At 41.4% G+C, this 26,602-nt stretch overlaps 1 protein-coding gene across 2 annotated transcripts in view; it reads right to left on the reverse strand.

Annotated features, from left to right (window-relative positions):
• LOC135539967 (FYVE, RhoGEF and PH domain-containing protein 5-like) overlaps positions 1–26,602 on the reverse strand; it is a 63,671-nt gene that overhangs the window by 14,800 nt on the left and 22,269 nt on the right. Inside the window, exons 6-12 of one of the 2 annotated variants that reach the window (XM_064966243.1) lie at positions 25,453–25,604; positions 21,170–21,326; positions 8,519–8,609; positions 6,990–7,040; positions 1,152–1,210; positions 657–728; positions 45–113 (exon numbers count right to left, since the gene is read on the reverse strand). In XM_064966243.1, the coding sequence (XP_064822315.1) occupies positions 45–113; positions 657–728; positions 1,152–1,210; positions 6,990–7,040; positions 8,519–8,609; positions 21,170–21,326; positions 25,453–25,604 (651 nt within the window). The remainder of the gene's footprint in view (positions 1–44; positions 114–656; positions 729–1,151; positions 1,211–6,989; positions 7,041–8,518; positions 8,610–21,169; positions 21,327–25,452; positions 25,605–26,602) is intronic. The other variant, XM_064966244.1, reaches the window with a different exon arrangement.

Consider the following 26,602-nt stretch of genomic DNA (forward strand, 5'->3'; position numbering starts at 1 on the left):
CTGGTGAGTGTCCTACCCTCCCACCAAAAGGAAGTGACATTTACCAGAAACAGGTGGCGTGGCTGTCTGAACTTCCTGCTGACCTTCATCAGAGTGCCCTCCTTCACAAACACCTGAGAACAACACACACACACACACACACACACACACACACACACACACACACACACACACACACACACACACACACACACACACACACACACACACACACACCACACACACACACAGGGTCAGACATAGGGTTACAAAATTTCTGGTCGAAGGAATCCCGGAACTCATCGAAAATAAGCAGGAAATCCAGAATCCTCCAACCAGAATTTCTGGAAAACCAGGGAATTTAATAAATATTTATTTATTTTTAGAGAATGTTATAACCCTAGTTAGACAAAGTAGATTACATAGCAATTGGGGGCAGTCAGTGGGAAGTATTCAGCAGTTTTAACATTGAATCAAGAAAGTTGGAGAGAGGGCTTTTAAAGAGTCCTTTAATAGTGTGTGCCTGCTCTACTCCACCCCACCTAGACACAAAGAGAGGGCCAGGGGATTCCCAGCTGACTGGTTATATAAAGGGCGACACGGGTGGGATGGAGAGGTGGAGGGTGCCCAGAGCCCTGGGTAGAAACAATGGTGTTATCAGGCAGGACGGAGCTCACCCTGCCAGGCTGGAGCAGATCCCTCTGGCCTCGAACACTGTACTCTATGTTGACCAGGCGCAACAGGTTCTCCTGAGAGAGAGGGAGAGAGGGGGGAAGGAAGGGAGAGAGAGAGAGCTTGTATGAGAGATTATGCCAACATTCCATGTTAAACAATAACAATAACTAACAGATAAAACGTTGTGCATCCCACAACACTGACTGTACACGCTAACACACAGACAGACAGACAGACAGGCATATAGGCAGATAGACAGGCAGACAGGCAGGCATATATGCAGATAGACAGGCAGACAGGCAGGCATATATGCAGATAGACAGGCAGACAGGCAGGCATATAGGCAGACAGACAGACAGACAGACAGACAGACAGACAGACAGACAGACAGACAGACAGACAGGCAGGAATGTACGCAAGCACTCACACACACATAATGTACACACACCATGTTGGAGGAACTGTCACAAACACTCGTCTTCGCACTTGAAACTCACCCCATGTTTCAAACTGTCATTGGCTTGATCCGCAACGTCTGATACTATCACCAGTGCGGCTGAGAGAGAGGAGACAGAGAAAATAGAGAAGTAAAGGGGTGTTAAAACAAAAATCAAAATGTACAGAGAACTAGAGAGGGACAGAGACCATTCTCATCTTTCATGACGTGTACATGTTCCACCCTTTTATCTAAGAAAATGTAGCCTATTTCGGAAAACAAAGTAGCCATTTTCATTCGCTATAGCAATACATTAAAACGTACATTTATTTTGCAAGCTCCAACATCCCTTTTGAAAACGTTGACAAAATGCACTCATTCATTAACACAAACGTAGCCTATAGAACGGAGTTGCAGTCTGGTAAAAGAAAACTGAAAGAATCTCCATAATAACGGACGAATCCACTGACACACAAGACTATATTTTGTAGGAGAGCTGGGTGAAGACAAATTGTTCTGGCTGATACAGTGTATTTGCAGGCAGTGTATTATTCAACAATGTCAGTACAACAAGGGGGAAATTGTGGTGTAGATATTTGGGGGGACGAGGGGGTTTTCAGGGGTATATGGAGGGGTATTTTGACAAAAAATATTTTGTATTATTATTATTAGGGGGGGAATTGCAGCTAACTTCCTTGATTTCACAACATTTGCTTTATAAAAAAATGAGTCAGAATTTATTTTCTGCAATTCTACACATTTTGCCATGGGGCAGAGAGAAAAATGTGCAATTCATGTCATGCTATTCTTCATATTTTGCCATGAGGATGAGAGAACATTTTGCAGTTTCAAAGCTAATTTCCTGTTACTCTACAAATTGTTCCATCAGGCTGAGATACCATTTTGTTTTAAAGTAACTGTCCAGTGAAAATCTCATTTTTAAAAGTTCATATTCTGTTAACTCATCCAAATAATGTTGTTGACTCATCCTATACTGGTTTTTGGGCCAAAGCATAAATTGGAGAAAAAAACAACAAAACAATCACCTCAAACTTGTATCTCAAATAGACCATTTAAAAAATGCTTGATATTTCCTCATAGAGGATGATGTCATCCTCCTGAGGAGGATGAGCTTCTACTCGCATTAATATTTTTTATGACCGGTATTTTCCCACACCATTCTGATGTTGGGGTACGCCCACACCATTCTGATGTTGGGGTACGCCCACACCATTCCAACACAGAAAAGCTGCTTTTTAACATAATTAAGGAAAACTATTTCACTCATATTGTAATTAATTATCGGTCATATTTAATAGAAATCTGGAAACACTGGACACTTATTACATTTTTATATATTTTTTACCCCTTTTTCATGATATCCAATTTGTAGTTACAGTCTTGTCCCCTCGCTGCAACTCCTGTATGGACTCGGGGGAGGCGAAGGTTGAGAGCCATGTGTCCTCCGAAACACGATCCTGCCAAGCCCCACTGCTTCTTGACACCCTGCTCGCTTAACCTGGAAGCCAGCCGCACCAATGTCTCGGACGAAACACCTTACAACTGGCGACCATGTCAGCGTGCATGTGTTGCTAGAGCACGATGGGACAAGGACATCCCGGCTGGCCAAACCCTCCCCTAACCCAGACGATGCTGGGCCAATTGTACGCCGCCTCATGGGTCTCCTGGTCGCGGACAGCAGCGACAGAGCCAGGGACCGAACCCGGTTGTCTAGTGATGCCTTAGACCGCTGCGCCACTCGGGAGGCATTGGACACATACTTTAATGTTAAACTTTGGCCAAAAACGCAACAATAACTTTCAACTGTATAACTGATCAATGCACCATCATACCAGGTCATTTAATGTTAAAAAAATGTATGAATAAGAGACTTGACTACAGAAGTACCATTTCCTACCAATCTCTACAGCTTCTGTCCAAAAACAAATCATGTGAAATGACATCAACACATACTGGAGGAGTTACTGGCTAGCTACAAGTGGCTAGTTTAGTTAACAAACTAGCTACGTAGTCATGGCGCGCATGACCAGAATGACACATCGATGAACCACCAAAGGCACACCCCATTTTTGTATGAAAATTGAGAAAGAGGATAAGTTGGACCCTTTTTGTGCCCAATGTCGACCGTTAAAGCTAATTTACTGCAATTCTACACATTTTGCCATTGCTTATGATGTGTTCATATGCTATCTGGGGGGGGGCATATTTTTAAAGAAAGTATTGAGGGGGATGAATCGACCTGTTCTGAATATATCCTCAGTGGCAATTTCGCCTATGCGAGTACCTGTGCTTTTACAAATGCTTCGTGAAGGTGGAGAAGCATTTCTCTCCAAATACTGTGGTCTTAACAGAATTGTTAACAGAACAGCCCACTCCTGTACTCCATGTTCACCCATGACTGCATGGCCACACGCCTTCAACTCAATCATCAAGTTTGCAGACCATACAACAGTAGTAGGCCTCATTAACAACAATGACGAGACAGCCTAAAGGGGGAGGTGAGAGCCAGGAAAATAACCTCTCACCCAACGTCAACAAAACAAAGGAGCTTATCAGGGACTTCAGGAAATGGCAGGGGGAGCACCCCCCTATCCACATCGAGGTTAACGGCAGTGGAGAAGGTGGAAAGCTTCAAGTTCCTCGGCGTACACATCACTGACGCACTGAAATGGTCCACCCACACAGATAGTGTGGTGATGAAGGCGCAACAGCGCTTCTTCAACCTCAGGAGGCTGAAGACATTTAGATTGGCAGCTAAAACCCTCAAACTCTTTTACAGATGCACAATTGAGAGCATTCTGTCAGGCTGTATCACCGCCTGGTACGGCAACTGCACTGCCTGCAACCGCAGGGCTCTCCAGAGGGTGGTGCGGTCTGCCTAAAGCATCATTGTGGGAAAACTACCTGCCCTCCATGACAACTATAGCACCCGATGTCACAGGAAGGCCAAAAAGATCATCAAGGACAACAACCATCTGAGCCACTGCCTGTTCACCCCGGTATCATCCATAAGGCGAGGTCAGTACAGGTGAATCAAAGCTGGGACCGAGAGACTGAAAAACAGGTTCTATCTCAATGCCATCAGACTGTTAAATAGCCATCACTAGTACATTAGAGGCTGCTGCCCTATATACATAGACTTGAAATCACTGGCCACTTTAATAATGGAAGACTTGTCAATTTAATAATGTTTACATATTTTTCATTACTCATCTCATATGTATATACTGTATTATTTTCCATTCTATCTTAGTCTATGCCGATTTGATATTGCTCATCCAAATATTTATATATTTTTAATTCCATTCCTTTACTTTAGATTTGTGTGTATTATTGTGAAATATTTTTCACAACGTATTTCATTAGAAAATCAAAATTGTCTTGGGCCTTCTTCTGAGACACCGTAATATAATTTGTTATTATTTCAGATGGCTGTCTATCCTGTCTTTCCGTTTATAATCTAATGCTAAATTGCAGGTTTTGCAGAATATATTGTTGTAATCTGCAAAGATCTTCCCAGCGGGGTATTGGCACGCTAATTTTTCGAGTGATATTCTGATTTCGAATTTGTGATATTTTCTGGTTGGATTCATAGTCTCTCTCATGGTCTCCCCCCTTTAACTGTCCTGACTGCCCCATTTTATAACCGCCGATGATCAAAGATTGAGTCCGTTGGAGAGGATCAGCTTGAGAATAGTGAGGTGTAGAATCACTGATCTACAAATAGTATTCCCTGCCAAATAATAGGCTTTGTGCAATTAAGATTAGGCGACACCCCCACCAAATACTCAGGTACCAGAAATTGAATGACTGATTGATTGGAGACAGTTTGAGTCAATTAAAGAGCATTTCCTAGGATGTTTTGCCTACAGCAAATCAAGTGGATACCGCTGGAAATACCAGTAAAATAAAAAAAAACACAAAAAACCAACCAAAACACCTGATATCTGTATTGTCATAAACTAATTTCAATTCAAATCAAATGTAATTTGTCACATGCGCCGACTATAACAGGTGTAGACCTTCAAATGTGAAATGCTTACTTACAAGCTCTTAACAATGCAGTTCAAGCAATATAGTTAATACAATATTTACTAAATAAACTTTAGTAAAACATAAAAATCACAAGGTAACAAAAGAAATGTACATAACAATAACAAGGCTATATACAAGGGGTAATATGCGGGGGTACAGGGGGCAATATGCGGGGGTACAGGTTAATCGAGGTAATCTGTAAAGTGACTATGCATAGATAATAAACAGCGAGTAGCAGCAGTGTAAAAACAAAAGGAGGGGGGTTCAATGTAAATAGTCAGGGTGGCCATTTGATTAGTTTAATTGTTCAGCAGTCTTATAGCTTGGGGGTAGAAGCTGTTAATGAGTCTTTTGGTCTTAGACTTGGCGCTCCAATACTGCCTGCCGTGCAGTAGCAGAGAGAAAAGTCTATGACTTAGCTGACTGGAGTCTTTGACACTTTTTTGGGCCTTCCTCTGACACCAACTTATATAGGTCCTGGATGTCAGGAAGCTTGGCCCCAGTGATGTATTGGGCCATACGCACTACCATCTGTAGCGCTGCCATACCAGGCAGTAATACAACCGGTCAGGATGATCTCGATGTTGCAGCTGTAGAACTTTTTGAGGATCTAGGGACCCATGGCAAATCTTTTCAGTCTGCTCAGGGGAAAAAGGTGTTGTTGTGCCCTCTTCACAACTGGCTTGGTGTGTTCGGACCATGATCATTTGTTGGTGATGTGGACAACAATGAACATAAAACTCTATAAACAGTTTACTGATAACGTTCACCTACGGTAGTAATACACTTGAGAAAGTCCACAGAATTGAAAAGTAATGAATTCAACAACCATGTCTCTGTCACTAACAAATACAGTCATGAGTGGTAACTTTACAATTCACTTTAAAAGGCAATTAGATTGGGGAGTGGCTTACTGGGGGCGTGGCTTTCAACTAGTTATTTTTGGCCACCCGTGAGTGGAAGTGTTGTAGCAGTTTATGTGGTCTATGGTTGTGTTAATTAAATACTGAGTATGTCTGCTGCTAATTATGATGCCTTTGTAAATGCTTTCATAAAAACAAATTCGCAAATGGCAAACTAGATATTCTTGTGTTGTCTTTATTCCAACACTGAAATACAGACCTCGGGGTGTAATAATAAAAAATACTATATGAGATGTTATTGCACAACACTGAAAGTGTTAATTCCCTAACACTGATAAAGTGTAACAGCATCAGCACTAAGCACAGTGTTATTAAACACTTAAAAGTGTGGACCTGATTTAACACTGGAGAATTTGCTGTGCACAGACACACACAGACCAGAGGGGCCAAAGATAGCACAGTAGCTAACCACTCGTGAATTACATATACAGTACACAGAGACAAGACAGCCAAAATGTCTCCCTAGTGACTCACCCACACACAAAGAAAAACATAGGGTAAAATGGCTCCCCTGTGAGTTACTCAAAATGCCAAATGAGCCCAAATAAATCCCTTATAAACACATACAAACAAAGCCGACATGGCCCTCTTGTGAATAATGCAATACAGACTAAGGAGGTATTATAATCTGGGTGGTTCAAGCCCTGGATGGTGATTGGCTGACAGCCGTGGTATATCAGACCGTATACCACGGGTATGACAAAACATGTATTTTTTACTGCTCTAATTACTTTTGTAACCAGTTTATAATAGCAGTAAGGCACCTCAGGGTTTGTGGTTTATGGCCAATATACCACAGCTAATGGCTGTATCCATGTACTCTGCGTTGCGTCATGCATAAGAACATGCCATGGTATGTTGGCCATATACCACACCTCCTTGGGACCATGGCTATTGCTTATAGCAGAGCTCCACTGTACCTTGTGTATCTTCGTATTCTTTGGAGTCTGGGGAGAGGTTGTTCAGGTAATCTGGAGGATGAGGAAAACAAACAGCAGCAATTGAGAAAAGATACATGGCCATTGATGGAACCACAATAAGATGAGACAGAATGAGATCATTTTCATCATATACAATTTTTATGTATAAATGTTTTGATATACAGTACCGGTCAAAAGTTTCGACACACCTACTCATTCAAGGGTTTTTCTTATTTTTTCATATTTTCTTCATTGCAGAATATTAGTGAAGACATCAAAACTATGAAATAACACATATGGAATCATGTAGTAACCAATAAAAGTGTTAAACAAATCAAAATACATTTTATATTTGAGATTCTTCAAAGCAGCCGCCCTTTGCCTTGATGACCGCTTTGCACACTCTTGGCATTATTTTATCCAGCTTCACCTGGAATGCTTTTCCAACAATCTTGAAGGAGTTCCCACATATGCTGAGCACTTGTTGGCTGCTTTTTCTTCACTCTGCGATCCAACTCATCCCAAACTATCTCAATTGGGTTGAGGTCGGGTGATTATGGAGGCCAGGTCATCTGATGCAGTACTCCATCACTATCCTTCTTGGTCACATAGCCTTTACACAGTCTGGAGGTGTGTTTTGGGTCATTGTCCTGTTGAAAAACAAATGATAGTCTCACTAAGCTCAAACCAGATGGGATGGCGTATCGCTGCAGAATGCTGTGATGCTATGCTGGTTAAGTGTGCCTTGAATTCTAAATAAATCACAGACAGTGTCACCAGCAAAGCACCCCCACACCATCACACCTCCTCCACCATGCTTCACAGTGGGAGCCACACATGCAGAGATCATCCGTTAACCTACTCTGTGTCTCACAAAGACACGGCGGTTGGAACCAAAAATCTCAAATTTAGACTCAAAGGACAGATTTTCAACAGTCTAATGTCCATTGCTCGTGTTTCTTGGCACAAGCAAGTATCTTCTTCTTATTGGTGTCCTTTAGACCATGAAGGCCTGATTCATGCAGTCTCCACTGAACAGTTGATGTTGAGATGTGTCTGATACTTGAACTCTGGGAAGCATTTATTTGGGCTGCAATCTGAGGTGCAGTTAACTCTAATGACCTTATCCTCTGCAGCAGAGGTAACTCTGGGTCTTCCTTTTCTTTGGCGGTCCTCCTGAGAGCCAGTTTCATCATAGCGCTTGATGGTTTTTGCGAATGCACTTGAAGAAACTTGAAAAGTTCTTGAAATTTTCCGGATTGACTGACCTTCACAGTAATGATGGACTGTAATTTCTCTTTGCATATTTAATCTCAATTATAACATTTACTTTTGATTTGTTTAACACTTTTTTGGTTACTACATAATTCCATATGTGTTATTTTATAGTTTTGATGTCTTCACTATTATTCTACAATGTAGAAAATAGTAAAAATAAAGAAAAACCCTGAAATGAGTAGGTGTGTCCAAACTTTTGACTGGTACAGTACATAATCAAAAATGATTCACACGCGCACGCACACACTTACCATTGAGGAGCATGCAGTATTGAGCCACCCGTACGATGACCTGCAGAAGCTGGTGTTTGAGAGAGACATTGTCTCCTGCCGGACTCTGCTGCTGGGAAAAACAGACAGACATGTTACTAATAGCCTACACATAACACAAAGCTATTTCCTATATCCATATCTTTCCAAAAATTCTTCACTGTTACAGTAAGAGAAAGGTTGACCAAATTATGAGCTTTTGCACCGACAGATAAGTAGACAGACAGAGAAAATAAAAAGAAAGTGAGCGGGTGGGAGGAGGATTGACCTGTGTAAATTGCTCTCCCCACTCTTAAAAGTAAAGGTGCCTGGAAGAACCTTTTGGGTTGCCATACCGGCGGAACCTTTCCATTTGAAAAAGGTTCCTTGTACAACCCCTCTGAAAAGAATGCTTGAGGAAACACTGTGTAAAGGTTCAAACCTTTCTGTGATGGGAGGTGTTCAATGTTGAACCTTTTTACAGGCATGAACAGTCAAAATCATGAAATGTAATGATATTTGGATGAAACCAGATCAAAGTGTGATGACCAAAGTATGAAAAATGACTGACTGTTGCTTCTACATAATGTTTCTGGTCCCCTTCCGCATGTCAAACACGTGGATTCAGGAGGCGGGATTGTTAAGGGGATAGGGTGACGTAACCCTAACTCAAAAATGTGAATACACCAATGGTAACATGATATTCTCTTACCCAATTCAAATAAGTACCTACTTGTAACCAACATCAGAGAAGGCATGTTTGCAGAGGGGTGGGGCTTATATAGCTAGATCACTACTCTACTGGTGCCAAAATATTTCTGTAGGGTGTCAGAAAATATAATTAAAAGAGTACCCTATTCATATATGGCAAAGATACATATGTTTCCCCTTTCATCTGTGTTTGGTGTTAGCTAGTTACAGGCTAGCTAAATCTCCAGCCAGCATGGAACAAAAGGGGAGGAGGGTCATTCAAACCTCTGACGGAGTTGTCATGTCAACACAACCGTCAGTGATGTGAACCACATCCAAAGACACATACCAAACAGAAGATATATATATATATTTAAAATACATAATTGATGAAATTTCAATGTTCTTTGAGTTGATTGTGTATTGCCAAACTTGCTTGAGACTATTTTACTGCAACACTGCATCCAAGTTTCTTGACATAGGCATCTCAAAGAGCTGTCAGTCAAGGTGAGTTCATGAATAAAAGCTCCTGCCCACTCAGCCTGTCTTTTCAAACTTCCTGGCACTTAGCAATGAGAGAAAAAGTACTTTTCACAAAAACATAATGGGTGATATTTTAGTCAGTCAAAAGGCTATTTACAGTTGAAGTCGGAAGTTTACATACACCTTAGCCAAATACATTTAAGCTCAGTTTTTCACAATTACTGACATTTAATCCTAGTAGAAATTCCCTGTCTTAGGTCAGTTAGGATCACCACTTTATTTTAAGAATGTGAAATGTCAGAATAATAGTAGAGAGAATTATTTATTTTAGCTTTTATTTCTGTCATCACATTCCCAGTGGGTCAGGAGATAACATACACTCAATTAGTATTTGGTGGCATTGACTTTAAATTGTTTAACTTGGATAGCCTTCCACAAGCTTCCGACAATATGCTGGGTGAAGTTTGGCCCATTCCTCCTGACAGAGCTGGTGCAACTGAGTCAGGTTTGTAGGCCTCCTTGCTCGCACATGCTTTTTCAGTTCTGTGCAAATGTTTTATAGGATGAGGTCAGGGCTTTGTGATGGCCACTCTAATACCTTGACTTTGTTGTCCTTAAACCATTTTCCACAACTTTGGAAGTATGCTTGGGGTCATTGTCCATTTGGAAGACCCATTTGTGACCAACCTTTAACTTCCTGACTGATGTCTTGAGATGTTGCTTCAACATATCCACATATCCACGCCATCTATTTTGTGAAGTGCACCAGTCCCTCCTGCAGCAAAGCACCCCCCCGCATCCCCCCGTGCTTCACGGTTGGGATGGTGTTCTTTGGCTTGCAAGCCTCCCCCTTTTTCCTCCAAACATAACATTTGTCATTATGGCCAACAGTTATATTTTTGTTTCATCAAACCAGAGGATATTTCTCAAAAAAGTACAATCTTTGTCCCCATGTGCAGTTGCAAACCGTAATCTGGCTTTTTTATGTAAACTTCCAACTTCAACTGTTCGGGACCTTTAATAATATATTGTAGTGGCAGCCTATCAGACGGGAGGTGTGGCAGAGTTATTTTTGGTCATTCCTGTTTATCATGTTCAGTTGGTACACTGCAAATCAAAATGTTCCTTGAATATTTATGCATATTAAACATTCTAATATAATATTGACATTGCTGCGTACATACAGTAATAAAGTGTTAACTAATCCAACTTTGGGATTTGATTAGGCTCTTTAAGAACTCATACGCCTCTGATACCTTCATTGAAGATACTAGCAATAGTTCCTTGAGGAACTCTAGGGATTCCTTGATGATCTCCAGGTTTCCTCAAGTCACCACTAATTCTAAGAGTTTCAGAAGAATTACAAGTCACTTATGTGACGAGCCAGGGCCAATATCTCAACATAGTGCTGGTCAGCACTTATAGTCCCTACAGTGCCCTCCAGAAACATCCCTATACACTTGCACTTTTACACACACAAACAAGCATGTACACACACACACACACACACACATCCATGATCACACTTCCCCCCACATACAGCATGGGTCACAAATCAATGCCAAAGTCCTGGCAGAGCAATATGTTGATTTGATAGGGGAGTTTTAAAGACTGACCATCTGCTAATTAGCTTTCTCATCTTCTTCACCAGCAACTAGACAACAGCAATGCAACCAAAGACAAACACCCTACTGTAAAGTAACATAGACCATATCAGCTCTCTCTCTCTCTCTCTCTCTCTCTCTCTCTCTCTCTCTCTCTCTGTCTCTCTCTCTCTCTCTCTGTCTGTATGCTGGGAGTTTTGGAGTTTGAGTGTTTGGTGTGGAGGGCTCTGTCCTAACTATCTTTCTTGATTCTGTCCTTGGTCTCTTCTTTCAATTTTATTTTCTATAGTGGAGGGCTAATGCATGATTTGTTTTAGCGGTATTCACAGTCTTTTTCAAAGTTAGGGTGGACGAGGACAGAGTTAGTTTTCTGAGGTTTGAAAGGTGTGGTGTGCGCGATGGCTTCTCACCCGAGCGTGTCGATATGGCATGGATTCAGGTGTGTTCCTGAGAGTGGAGTTAAAGTGCAGGAGGTTCTGCTTGCAGTTGGTGAACAGGTAGGAGCTGATTTTATACATTCCGCTTCTAGAATGAACAAAGCTGTGGTTGTGTTCATGAAAAGAGCACATTTGGTTGGTAGGCTAATTACTAGTGGAATATTTGTAAGGGGTGTGTTGGTGCCAATTTGACCTCTTTCTACCCCTTCGACAAGGGTGGTAGTTGCAAATTTGCCCCAGGTTTAGTAAGTTTGCTAGCGTGTTTATGTTTTTGAATAACAATGAGCAACAGCTAAATGTGCATTTTAAAGTGAGGCATGGGGTATAGCTCTACGCAGGGTTTGCTAGCACAGATAGTCAGGACTGGTTTTGAGTCATGGGGATTTGGGGCATAGATGAAGCTGGGCCTAGTCAGACATAAAGCCATGGAAAAGGTGAGGGCTCAAGTCACTATGGATGGGGGAAATCGAGGTCTGGGTCTAGGGGGCAATGGATGGTGGTGTAGAGAGACTGGGTCTAGTCATGCTATGGATGGTGTTGTAGATGAGGCTGGGTCTAGCCATGCTATGGATGGTGGTGTAGATGAGGCTGTGTCTAGTCATGCTATGGATGGTGTTGTAGATGAGGCTGGGTCTAGTCATGCTATGGAGGGTTGTGTAGATGAGGTTGGGTCTAGTCAGGTTATGCTAGTGGATGAGGAGAGTATAGTGGGGAAGTGTAAAAGACTAGGGGGGAGGAGGAGGGTGTCAAGCGGAAAAGGAAAAAGGAAGTGGTCTAAGGCACCATGGAACCTTTGCCTAGTGCTGGGGGGGAGGCCCTGACCAGAGAGGAAGGGCAGGTGGTCAGGATGGGAGATGGAGATGAGGAGGAAAGTGAGTCTGAGGAAGAGGATGATGAGGAGTTATTTTTTTTAGACTCCTCTTCAATGGGTCCGGAGCTGACAGCCAGTCAAGCAGAAGGGTCAACGTTCACATTGAAGGAACTGACAAGGTTCCTGAATGAGACCAAGGGGAAAAAAATTAATATTGAGGCTTTTTTTCGGATCCAAGAAAGTTTGTAAGATCAACACAACATGCTATGAAGAATGAGGGGCATGGAGTCCTCTCACCCAGGAAATGATTTAGGTTGAGTAAGTGGGTCACAACAGTGCATAAGGGTCTACCTTCAGACACTGTTCAGATGTATAGTTTCTTTCTGGCAGGGGGGCTTTTTGAGCTTTGCTATTGGTCTCTTTCTTTGCTGGCTTTTCTCCCACTTATAATGGAGACTCTTCGGGTAGGCTCGCTCAATATAAATGGAGACTTATGGAGACTCTTCGGGTAGGCTCGCTCAATATAAATGGAGACTTCTTATGGAGACTCTTTAGGTAGGCTCGCTCAATATAAATGGAGACTTCTTATGGAGAAGGCTCGCTCAATATAAATGGAGACTTATGGAGACTCTTCGGGTAGGCTCGCTCAATATAAATGGAGACTTCTTATGGAGACTCTTCGGGTAGGCTCGCTCAATATAAATGGAGACTTATGGAGACTCTTCGGGTAGGCTCGCTCAATATAAATGGAGACTTCTTATGGAGACTCTTTAGGTAGGCTCGCTCAATATAAATGGAGACTTCTTATGGAGACTGTTCGGGTAGGCTCGCTCAATATAAATGGAGACTTATGGAGACTCTTCGGGTAGGCTCGCTCAATATAAATGAAGACTTCTTATGGAGACTCTTCGGGTAGGCTCGCTCAATATAAATGAAGACTTCTTATGGAGACTCTTCGGGTAGGCTCGCTCAATATAAATGGAGACTTCTTATGGAGACTCTTCGGGTAGGCTCGCTCAATATAAATGGAGACTTATGGAGACTCTTCGGGTAGGCTCGCTCAATATAAATGGAGAATAGGCTCGCTCAATATGAATGGAGACTTCTTATGGAGACTCTTCGGGTGGTGCTCAATATAAATGGAGGTAGGCTCGCTCAATATAAATGGAGACTTCTTATGGAGACTCTTCGGGTAGGCTCGCTCAGTATAAATGGAGACTTCTTATGGAGACTCTTCGGGTAGGGCTCAATATAAATGGAGACTTCTTATGGAGACTCTTTGGAGACTTCTTATGGAGTGCAGTATAAATGGAGTCTTATGGAGACTTCTTATGGAGACTCTTCGGGTAGGCTCGCTCAATATAAATGGAGACTTCTTTTGGAGACTCTTCGGGTAGGCTCGCTCAATATAAATTGAGACTTCTTATGGAGACTCTTCGGGTAGGCTCGCTCAGTATAAATGGCGCCAGAGATGCGGGAAAGAGGAGTGTGTTGGGTGAATATTTAAAACAAAAATAAATACAGGTTGTTTCTGCAGGAGACGCATGTGTTGAATAAAGTCAATTAGGGGCTCTGGTGTAAAGGGGCAAGTGTGTTGAGCCATGGGACACATTTTAGTGCAGTGGTGGCAGTCCTTTTTGTACCGTGTCTGTCTGTAAAAATTTGCTCCCCAAAGGTGGTGTGTAGGGGTAGGCATGTTGTAGAAAAAGCAGAAATTAACAACATAGGTTTTGTCTTTATAAATGTGTATGTGCCTAACACAGGGAGAGAGAGGGCGGTTCTATTTGGGTGTCTTAAACAGGAACTCTCACAGTTAGCACCTGAGGAGACGCTGGTGGTCGGCGGGGACTGGAACTGTACAATGGATTTTACGAAAGACAGAAATGAGGAAGAGCCTCATTCAGTGTCAGTGGGGGATGTTAACTTCTTATGGCTGCAGGGGCAGTATGGAGTATCTTGGATGAAAGGTGCCCAGAGGTGCCCAGAGTCAACGGCCTGCTCCTCAGTCCCAGTTGTTAATATATGCATAGTATTATTAGTATTGGATAGAACGCACTGTGAAGTTTCTAAAACTGTGAGTATGTCTGTGAGTATAACAGAACTCATATGGCAGGCAAAAACCTGAGAAGAAATCCAAACAGCAAGTGGAAAATCTGAGGTTGGTCGATTTTCAACCCAGCCCCTATTGAATACACAGTGGGATATGGATAAAGTTGCACTTCCTAGGGCTTCCACGAGATGTCAACCGTCTTTAGAAACTTGAATGAGGCTTCTACTGTGTTGTGGAGCCGGATGGGAGCTCTTTGAGAGCCTGGTCCTGGTCATGCGCATTTCACATGATAGCGACCTACGTAGGAATTCTCCGGTTGGAACTTTATTGAAGATTTATGATAACAACACCCTAAAGATTGATTATATACTTAGTTTGACAAGTTTCTTCAACCTGTAATATAACTTTTTAAAGTTTTCGTCCGATGTTCAGATGGACCTGCACGAGCGTTTGGATTTGTGTACTAAATGCGCTAACAAAAGTAGCTACTTGGACATAAATAATGGACATTATCGAACAAATCAAGCATTTACTGTGGAACTAGGATTCCTGGGAGTGCATTCGGATGAAGATCGTCAAAGGTAAGGGAACATTTATAATGTGATTTCTGATATCTGTTGACTCCAACATGGCGGATAATTTTATTTATTTTCTGAGCGCCATCTCAGATTATTGCATGGTATGGTTTTTCCGTAAAGTTTTTTTTAAATCTGACACAGCGGTTGCATTAAGAAGAGGTATATCTATATTTCCATGTCTAACAATTGTATTTATCGACATTTATAATGAGTATTTCTGTAAAATGATGTGGCTCTCTGCAATATCACCGGAGGTTTTTGGAACTAGTGAACGTAATGCGCCAATGTATACTGAGATTTTTTTATATAAATATGAACTTTATCAAACAAAACATACATGTATTGTGCAACATGAAGTCCTATGAGTGTCATCTGATGAATATCATCAAAGGTTAGTGATTCATTTTATCTCTATTTGTGCTTTTTGTGACTCCTCTCTTTGGCTAGAAAAATGGCTGAATTTTTCTGTGAGTTGGTGGTGACCTAACATAATCGTTTGTGGTGCTTTTGCTGTAAAGCCTATTTGAAATCGGATACTGGTGGGATTAACAACAAGATTACCTTTAAGACGGTATAAGATACACGTATGTTTGAGGAATTTTAATTATGAGATTTCTGTTGTTTTGAATTTGGCGCCCTGCACTTTCCCTGGCTGTCATATCATCCCGTTAATGGGATTGCAGCCCTAAGAATTAAGGGACATCATGAATCAGTTCGACCTAGTAGATGTTTGGAGAACTAAACATCCCAACACAAGACAGTATACATGGGTGAAGGGTTTTGGGGCTAGGGTGAGTGCAGCCCGACATGATCGGTTTTACATGTCCAGGAATCGGAGCAATAGGCTGCTGGGCGCTACCATTCTCCCGGTGGGGTTTTGGATCACCACATAACCATGGCTCGGCTGTCTATTTCACCAGGGCCCCGGGAGGCATCCTATTGGAAGTTTAATGTAAAGCTCTTACAAGATGCCACTTTTTGCTCAGGTTCCCAGACCTTTTGGGAAAGGTGGGGGTAGCGAAGAGAGTATGATGAGTATCTTAGTCAATGGTGGGATGTGGGGAATGTCCAAATTCGGCTTTTCTGTCAACAGTATACGTCTCTCTCATCCTCAGAGGCTAGGAGAGTATTGGGGGAACTAGAGCATTGTATAAGTGAGATGGAGGTAGAGATGGTGGGGCAAGGCAATGTAGGCCTCCAGGCTAATTTAGCTGAATTACGTAGGGACCTGGGCAGTTCTTTCCAGGTTAAAGCAAAGGGAGCACTTGTAAGAGCTAGGTTCTCCATGCTCAAGGAGATGGATGCTCCCAGCTCCTTCTTCTTTGGTTTGAAAAGACAGAGCGGTGAAGCCAAGGGTATGCATTGTCTACGGCTGTCTGATGGGCAGGTGACCGCTGTGGTGGGGGAGATGCGGGAGCGGACTGTGGAGTTTTATACTGAGTTGTATAGGGCAGAAATGTGTGATCCTATGTGTGCTCAGGTCTTGTTCGCAGGACTCCCTAAGCTCTCTCTGGCACAGAGTGATGAAATGGACATTCCTCTGTTGTCCCATGAACGGGCAGAGGCCTTAACCCAGATGTCCCCCGGTCGTGCACCGGGGGTCGATGGACTCCCAGTGGAGTTTTATAAACAATTCTGCGGAATAATTGGACAGGACTTCTTTTGTGTGTTGCATGGATGCGTCGGGGTAGGAGAGTTGCCGATGAGCTGCCGTTGGGCGGCTCTGACTCTCCTACCCAAAAAAGGGGACTTGTGTGAACTTAAGAACTGGAGGCCTGTGGCATTACTCTGTGCAGACTGCAAGATATTTGCCAAGGTCCTCTCTAACAGACTGAAGTCCCATCTGGACTCTATAGTACATAAGGACCAAACATCAAGGGTTGGACCGGCAGCTGTTCCCCATGAGGCTGAGTACAGCAGGTCTCTCAGATTTTTACTCTGCAGTGCTGAGGGCCTGGCAGCCGCTAAGGCCCACATGAGAAGGGGGTGTGGAGCCTGGGCTGTGGGTGTGGGAGGAGCCTATCTTCCACAACCCAGCCATCCCTTTGAGATCGGTTCAGTCTGCCACCCTGCAGAGGCAAACGATGGCAGCAGGTTTACAAAGGCTGGGTGACCTGCGACTGCTGGGAGAGGAGGGGTGGAAAACCCCGGAAGTCCTGGCACAACAAACAGGAATAACGTCTCTTAGGCTGGAGGAGGAGGTCCAGGAGGCACTGTCTGAGCCGGTAAGTGGGGTGTTTGAGTGGCTAAAGGGGGATTGCCACCAATGTTTCCGTCACGCCACTGCAGATGACGGCAGAGACTGGAGACTGGCAAGGGGGTCTGGAGGACTTGTTAGATTTTAACACTCCAAGCCTGGGGGAGTTTGAAGAGGTGGAAGGTAAAAGCCCTCTACAACCTCTATGTCAAGGTAAGGAGCATTAGGAGCCTAACAGGAGTGAAGGCACATCAGTGGCAGGGGGAATGTGGGGCGAAGAGTATGGTGGGTTTTAGATGGAGGGGGCTTTACAAACCCCAAGTACCAAAGAGGTCAGGGAGGGTTCTTCATGGAGCCCTGGCCACTAACAGCAGAACAACAGAATCGGGCAGGGGTGTCCTTTCTGTGTTATGAAAGAAACTGTGATTCATGTGTTTTCTGTGTGCGCCAGGCTAATGCCATTTATGTCTCTGTTGGAATGTCTGTGTGAGAGGTTGTGGGTAGTTTTTACTGTTGGGATGCTTATAATGGGATACAGGTATTCAAATAAGGAGAGGGCCAAATGTGTTTTGTTGAATTTTTTGTTTGCTCAGGCGAAGTTGGCTATTTGGCTAACAAGGAGGAACAGGGTCAAAGGTGGGGGGATAACAGACCCTTTACTATTGTTTAATGGGATGGTCTCTGCGCACCTTAGGGTGGAATTTGAGTTCTATAGAATGATAAAACGTGTGGAGATGTTTCAGGAGATATGGTGTGTTGGGGGGGGCTGTTTGTATAGCTGATGTTTTGGATATACAGTTGTAATAGTGGCAAAGTTTTTTGGTTATTGTGATGTGTTGTTTTGTATCGTGTGGTAGAAGGAAAGGTGAGTATGGTACATGCATGGAGTACAGGATATATTTTGGGTGTTTTATTGTTAGGGGGGGTTAATTAAATGAGAATGTTTCATTAAAAGTCTCTCTCTCTGTATAGGGCTGTTGCGGTGCCTGTATTACTACCACACCGGAGGTCATAATTAGGCTTCTCCAAGCTCTGATGCTGCTGATGCTGCTGACCAAACTTGCTAACTACCTGGTACTCAGCCCTTTATTGTCCCTCTCCAATCACTGACATCATTTAGGTGCATAGATGACATGTATTTTTCCCCGCTGTCTATTTCAACACAGTTGCATGATAACGCTCCATTCTAAATCGAAACAAATTTCATACATATATTATTTAGTATAGATAAAGACAAGATTAAATCAAGAATAGTGTGATGGATGACAATATTAGTCTATCACTTGTGAATGATATATTATCACTTGTGAATGATGCCCAGCATAAGAAACAGACTTTTTTTTGCGACTTTTTCAAATCATAGTCGCACACCTCACAACTAAAGTGGCCAAATAACTTCTTAAAATTAAGCACAATAATCCACTTTACAAGGGATTCAGAGCATAACTGGCATACATAAGCAGAGCCTGAGTTTCATGTTTGGGGATGGTAATTGTCACCATAAAAATGCACCTTTATAATAAAAGCATTACATGCATAATCACATTTGTGGTCACTTTTGATAACTTATTGACATTTCCACTTTTCATTTTTTATTAATATGTAAAAAATTCTAAAAACATAATTCCACTTTGACATTATGGGGCATTGTGTCAAGGGGTGTGAATACCTTTTGAAGACACTGTATGTAAATTATATATGTCTGTATTTATTTCAATACATTTGCAAAAATGACTAAAAACATGTTTACACTTTGTCATTATGGGGTATTATGTGTAGATAGGTGCGAGGCTGTCAGGCTGTCACACAACAAAATATAGAATAAGTCAAGGGGTTTGAATACTTTCTGAAGGCCCTGTAGGTGCTAGTACATCATTTCATACTCATTATGATATAGCCACTCCATAAGAACATTATGATACAATTTAAGAAGGAACTCTTTTACACAAATGTGGATAGCTTTAAAATATGCCTACATTTGGCATATTTAGTTGTTTTTTATGCTTCTTTAGATTTATGGGGAAAAAGCTGTCTTAAATGTGATGTTTATAATTGTTCTATAATACTGTATTCCACATTTTTATCTATCTTTAGTTTTGTACTTCTAGATTACTTAATGATATGTGTCCTTTTTAACCCAAGTTATGTGGGTGTCATCAACTTTCTCTAAACATATGGCTTTTATTGTATTGAGTGCTCTTCTGAAAAAGTAAATTATGTAAACACTAGGCTATGTCTAAGACTGGGTTGTTTTTCATTATAGCTGGCTGTACCATGGGTATGGGTGCATAGAATAATAGAAGGAAATTAAATAATTGAATCAACATACACCTGATTAAAAGTAATAATGATATTCTATCCAGTGTTGAGACAACATTTTGGCCTACAGTCCTCTGCCACAGGATGTGGTTAAAGTGGCATGACATTCTCACACTCATCTAACACTGTGCACGGAAAACTAATACTGGCTAACAAATAATTCACAGTAGCTTCAGGGCCTGCATACATACAGTTGGTTCTGAATTGATTGACACCCTTGATAAAGCAATAACGACTGTATAAAATTAAATAATCAAAATATTGAGCTACACTACCGTTCAAAAGTTTACGGTCACTTAGACATGTCCTTGTTTTGGAAAGAAAAGCACATTTTTTGTCCATTAAAATAACATCAAATTGATCAGAAATACAGCGTAGACATTGTTGGTGTTGTAAATGACTATTGTTGCTGGGAAGGGCTGATTTTTAATGGAATATCTACATATGCGTACAGAGGCCCATTATCAGCAACCATCACTCCTGTGTTCCAATGGCACGTTGTGTTAGCTAATCCAAGTTTATAATTTTAAAAGGCTAATTGATCATTAGAAAACCCTTTTGCAATTATGTTAGTACAGCTGAAAACTGTTCTGATTAAAGAAGCAATAAAACTGGGCTTCTTTAGACTAGTTGAGTATCTGGAGCATCAAAACTGGCCTTCTAGGCAGAGAAAAGAAAAAGCCATATCTCAGACTAGCCAATAAAAAGAAAGATTAAGATGGGCAAAAGAACACAGACACTGGACAGAGGAACTCTGCCTAGTAGGCCAGCATCCCGGAGTCACCTCTTCACTGGTGACGTTGAGACTGGTGTTTTGCGGGTACTATTTAATGAAGCTGCCAGTTGAGGACTTGTGAGGCGTCTGTTTCTCAAACTAGACATTAATACACTTGTCCTTTTGCTCAGTTGTGCACCGGGCCTCCCAGTCCTCTTTCTATTCTGGTTAGGGCCAGTTTGTAATGTTCTGTGAAGGGAGTAGTACACAGCGTTGTACGGGATCTTCAGTTTATGGGCAATTTCTTGCATGGAATAGCCTTCATTTCTCAGAACAAGAATAGACTGACGAGTTTCAGTAGAATGTCCTTTGTTTCTGGCCATTTTGAGCCTGTAATTGAACCCACAAATGCTAATGCTCCAAATACTCAACTAGTCTAAAGAAGCCCAGTTTTATTGCTTCTTTAATCAGATCAACAGTTTTCAGCTGTGCTAACAATGATGAGTGAGAAAGTTACAGAGGGTCAAAACATGCGACTCTTCCTTGTTATTGGTGATATTGAGAGGTTAGCATGTCTTGGGGGTATGATCTTGAGTTTCAAATATTTCTTTTATACAGTAATTATTGCTAATCTTTATCAAGGGTTTAAATAATTTCAAACCCCACTGTATATACATCCAGACTTGGAGAAACACACTCTTGTCATCTATTATCTTATTCAACACAATCTATCTGCTATAAACAGTTTTGACTTGACTTTGACATCTGACCTCATATTGGCGGACGATTGCTGAGAAAGCGGGCGAGGTCCGGCAGCTTTCGTCCAGCAGGCTCATGCTGCGGTCGTAGTGACCGATGTAAGTCGTAAAGACCACAAACTCTGACTTCCTGGATAGGATGACATCCGCAATCCTCTGGCTCTCCTCCCTGAAGGAAGAGAAAGAATGGGATGAAGACAAAAAACAGGGAGTGAAATGATGGAGTGCACACTAGACACTGGGCTCAGTATGCAGCAGACACATTACTAAATTGTTAATTAATTGTTAACCAAATAGTTACCTGGACTATCTGCATTGACCCTCGTTGCCATAACTCTTTTGACTCATCACATATGCTGCTGCTACTGTTTATTATCTATCCTGTTGCCTAGTCACTTTACCCCTACCAACATGTACAGTTTACATATCTACCTCAATTACCTTGTACCCACTCAAATCGACTCTGTACTGGTATCCTGTGTATATAGCCAAGTTATCGTTACTTATTGTGTATTTATTCCTTGTGCTAATATTTTTCTATATTTTTGTCTCTGCATTGTTGCGAAGGCCCATAAGTAAGCATTTTACTGTTAGTTTACACATGTGACATACAAAATTTGATTTGTCAGCCCTTGAGTTGTGTATATGTCAGCCGAGGCTCCTCTAGTGGAGGTGGACTAAAGTAGCCAGCATACTACTTTAATAAATATAACACTAGTCATTTTAATAATGTCACTTTAATAATATTTACATATCTTACATTACTCATTTCATATACAGTGGGCTCCAAAATTACCGATACCCCTGACTGGCAGTGCACAAACAATACTTAAAAAAATATATATATATATATATATATATATATACATATATATATAATTATAGAGAGAAACTCAAAATACCAACATGTGAGAAATGCTGTACTTTATTAATGTTTCAATGAAACCAACCAAAATCATACAATTATTTAATACAAAATCAATTGAACCAAAATCAAGGTTTCATAATTATTGGCACTCCTCATTTAGTACTGTGCAACCATCTGTGTGGATCTTGAGGTATGTTTTGGGTCATTGTCTTGTTGGAAAGTCCACCTACGGCCAAGTCCCAGCCCTCTGGCAGAGGCAACCAGATTGTCAGACAAAATTGCCTGATACTTGGTGGAATTCATTATGCCATCAATCTTAACCAGTGCCCCTGGACCTCTGGAATTAAAACAGCCCCAAAACATCACTGACCCACCACCATATTTCACCGTGGGTATGAGGTGCCTCTCCTTGTATGCATCTCAGTTTCGACACCAAACATGCCGATGCTGTATCTGACCAAAACTTTTAATTTTGGTCTCATCTGACCAGAACACCTTCTTCCAGTCATATTTTAAATGACGTTTGGCAAACTCCAAGCACTTGTGTCTGTGTCTTGTGGTCAGAAAGGGCTTTCTTCTGGCAACCCTTCCAAAGAGCCTGTGGTTGTGGAGGTGGCATCTGATGGCGTTTTTTGAAACCTGGTGACCCCAAGACGCCACCACGGCCTGCAATTCTTTCACAGTGATTCTTCGGGATTTTGTTGCTTCTCTCACCATCCTCCTCCCTATCCTGGGGGGCAAAATGCATTTGCGTCCTCTACCCGTGAGGTTTTCAACTGTTCCATATCTTTTGCATTTTTTAATATTTGCCCTGACAGTGCTGTGGTATATTCAATCGGTTGTGGATCTTCTTGTAGCCATTACCAGATTTATGAAGGTCTACGACCATCTGTCTCTTTTGAAATGCCAGTTCTTTTGTTTTCTTCATGGTGTTGGATGACAGTGGGATATTGCGTGTGTGTTACCTCATTTTTATACCCTAGTGAAACAGGAAGTGATGTAATGGCTCAATATAGTTCCTTAAGACTTAGATACACTTAAATAAGTGGAATTTAATTTGTAGTTTAATTTTGGTAGATGTTATTTCCAATCATCTTTAAGTGTGCCATTAATTGTAAAACCTTGATTTGGAGGACATGGATTTTTAATTAAATCAATAAATTATTTTGGTTGATTTCATTGAAACATTAATAAAGTATCGTATTTCTCACATGTTGGTATTTTGAGTTTATCTCTATAATTATATTGTTTATATTTGTTTAACTTCTTTGGGGTAGGGGCAGTATTGGGTAGCTTGGATGGAAAACGTGCCCAAATTAAGCTGCCTGCTAATCAGCCGCTAGAATATGCATATAATTAGTAAATTCGGATAGAAAACACTCTGAAGTTTCTAAAACTGTTTGAATGATGTCTGTGAGTATAACAGAACTCATATGGCAGGCAAAAACCTGAGAAAAAAATCCAACCCGGAAGTGGGAAATCTGAGGTTTGTAGTTTTTGAACTCAGCCCCTATTGAAGGGACCGTGGGATATTAGTTATGTCTCACTTCCCAAGGCTTCCAGCAGATGTCAACAGTATTTAGAAACCATTTCAAGGATTCTACTATAAAGGAATGCGTTGAGTGAGTGGTCTGGCAGAGTGCCACAGCCTCGGTCTGGCGCGCTCACGTGAAAGGTGGCTACGTTCCATTTCATTTGTACAGACAAAGGAATTGTCCGGTTGAAGCATTAATTAAGTTTTATGTTAAAAACGTCCTAAAGATTTATTCCATACTTAGTTTGGCATGTTTCTACAGGCTGTAACGGAACATTTTTAACTTTTCATCCGACGTTCGGCGCGACCTGAACACGCTTTTGGATTTGTTTACCAAATACCCTAACAAAATAAGATATTTGGACATAACTGATGGACATTATCGAACAAATCAAACATTTATGGTGGAACTGGGATTCCTGGGAGTGCATTCTGATGAAGATCATCAAAGGTAAGTGAATATTTAAAATTCTATTTCTGAGTAATGTTGACTACCCAATATGGCGGGTATCTTTTTGGCTGCTTTGTTGTCGAAAGGCTGTACTCAGATTATTGCATGGTTTGCTTTCTCCGTAAAGTTAAAAATAAATCTGACACAGCGGTTGCATTAAGGAAAAATGTATCTAAAGTTCCATGTATAATAGTCGTATCTTGTTATCGTATCAATGTTTATTATGAGTTGTTCTGTAATTTGATGGGGCTCTAAGTGTCATGTTCTGACCAGGTTGGTCAGGGCGTGAGTTGGGGTGGGTAGCCTATGTTCTTTTTTCTAGGTTGTTATATTTCTATGTGTTTGGCCAAGTATGGTTCTCAATCAGAGGCAGGTGTCGTTCGTTGTCTCTGATTAAGAATCATACTTAGGTAGCCTGTTTTCCCCATTTTGGTTGTGGGTTTAATTTCTGTTTAATTGTTTAATTTCTGTTCAGTGTCTGTTCACCTGGCAGAACTGTTTCGTTTTCTCTTCGTTATTATTTTGTGTGGTGTTCAGTTTGTTCAATTAAAACATGATGAACACTTACCACGCTGTATTTTTGTCCTCCTCTCCTTCCACCAATGAGAAGCGTTACACTAAGCTAAATCACCACATGTTTTAGAACTACTGAACGTAACGTGCCAATGTAAACTCAGATTTTTTATATAAATATGAACTTTATCAAACAAAACATACATGCATTATGTAACATGAAGTCCTATGAGTGTCATCTGATGAAGATCATCAAAGGTTAGTGATTCATTTTATCTCTATTTCTGCTTTTAGTGACTCCTCTCGTTGGCTGGAAAATGACTGTGTTTTTCTGTGGCTTGGTGGTGATCTAACATAATCTTTTGTGGTGCTTTCACTGTAAATCCTTTTTGAAATCAGACACTGGCTGGATTAATGAGAATTGTATCTTTAAAATGGTGTAAGATACTTGTATGCTTGAGGAATTTTAATTATGAGATTTGTTTTGTTTGGCGCCCTGCACTTTCACTGGCTGTTGCAGGAACCCCAGTCCTAGACAGGTTATTAAGCATTATTTGTGCATTGCCAGTCAGGGGTGCCAGTAATTTTGTAGCCCACTGTATATATATATATATATATATATATATATATATATATATATATATATATATATACTGTATTCTATACTATCTACTGTATCTTAGTCTATGCCACTCTGACATTGCTCTTCCATATATGTATATACTCTTAATTCCATTACTTTACTTAGATTTGTGTGTATTAGGTATTTGTTGCAAAATGGTTAGATATTACTAGTAAGATATTGCTGCACTGTCGGAACTAAAAGCCAAAGCATTTTGCTACATCCGCAATAACATCTGCTGAACACATGTATGTGAGCAATACAATTTGATTTGATGTGTGTGTATGGTGTTCAGTCAATGTCTCACCACTGTCGGATGCGGTTCTCTAACTCGGTGAGGATTCTGCGGTGCAGAGTGTAAACATCGGGCAGCTCATTGAGGATCTCTCTCAGCCGCTCCTCCTCCAGCACAGGATCCCCCTCATCCCCTACTGCAGCCCCCACCGCCTCCCTGAAGTCCTGACACAGAGACAAAGATGATTTCATCATATGGGTTATTAATAAACTGTACATGATACACACTCAACGTATGAATTCGACAAGTGCTTCCAGTCCTACGGCTGGACGACTCCTCCATTCACATAACTAAAATGATAACTTCCAATTCAGTGAGCATTCTGTCTGTCTGTGTTATGATGTCTATTTTTAGACTGACTATAAATGACTGCATGAAGTAGCCAGTTAGCATATAATGTACAGAGCACAGAACATTAGATTATCTCCATACGCCATGAGAAGTAAGTAGGATTTCTACGGTATGTTTACCAGCTTCCCTATGTACAGTATAGTACAGCACCCTGTCAATGACTGGGAGAGGGGCATTACCACATTCTGTGATGGAATTTTCATTACATCTTACAATTACGTCTCATTGATCACAACAATTGTTCTCAACCAGTATTTTAGAAATAATACAGTGTAAAATTGCTGTGTCATTCCATTAACCACGTTGGAATGTTGAATCAGTCCCAAGGCAAGAGCTGACCCACTTTTTAAAGCGCCATACCAATCCAAGCCTGGTTTCTCAGGAAAGAGGTGACAGACAAGGCCTTGTGATGTAATGCAGCGAGAAGTGAACCGAGATGAACTTTGACCACAGAAGGGTTGCCTTCCCTTGCCTTCTCTCTGAAATGTGTAATGAACCACTTACTCTCCCCCAACATAGGATAGGCTTCTCTGCTGCTGAAAACCCTTCTACACAGCTAATGCAGACAGTGCTGTTCTCCAGTCTGTAGGTACCCCTCCATTACATAATTCAAAGACTTCCCAATGATTCTATCTTGTCTGAGTGATTCACACGATTTGACGTCACCACAGACAAAAAAATGTTATGTCTGCCAAGATCTGAACATGCTTTTGCTTGTGTACCTATTACTGTACCAACCATATCACTTTATACAATGGGTGTGTCTAATCCTATCATTGAAGAACCAGATAAAACATTTTAGCAGACATGT

Source organism: Oncorhynchus masou, chromosome 5 (assembly GCF_036934945.1).
Source record: "Oncorhynchus masou masou isolate Uvic2021 chromosome 5, UVic_Omas_1.1, whole genome shotgun sequence".
NCBI lineage: Eukaryota > Metazoa > Chordata > Actinopteri > Salmoniformes > Salmonidae > Oncorhynchus > Oncorhynchus masou.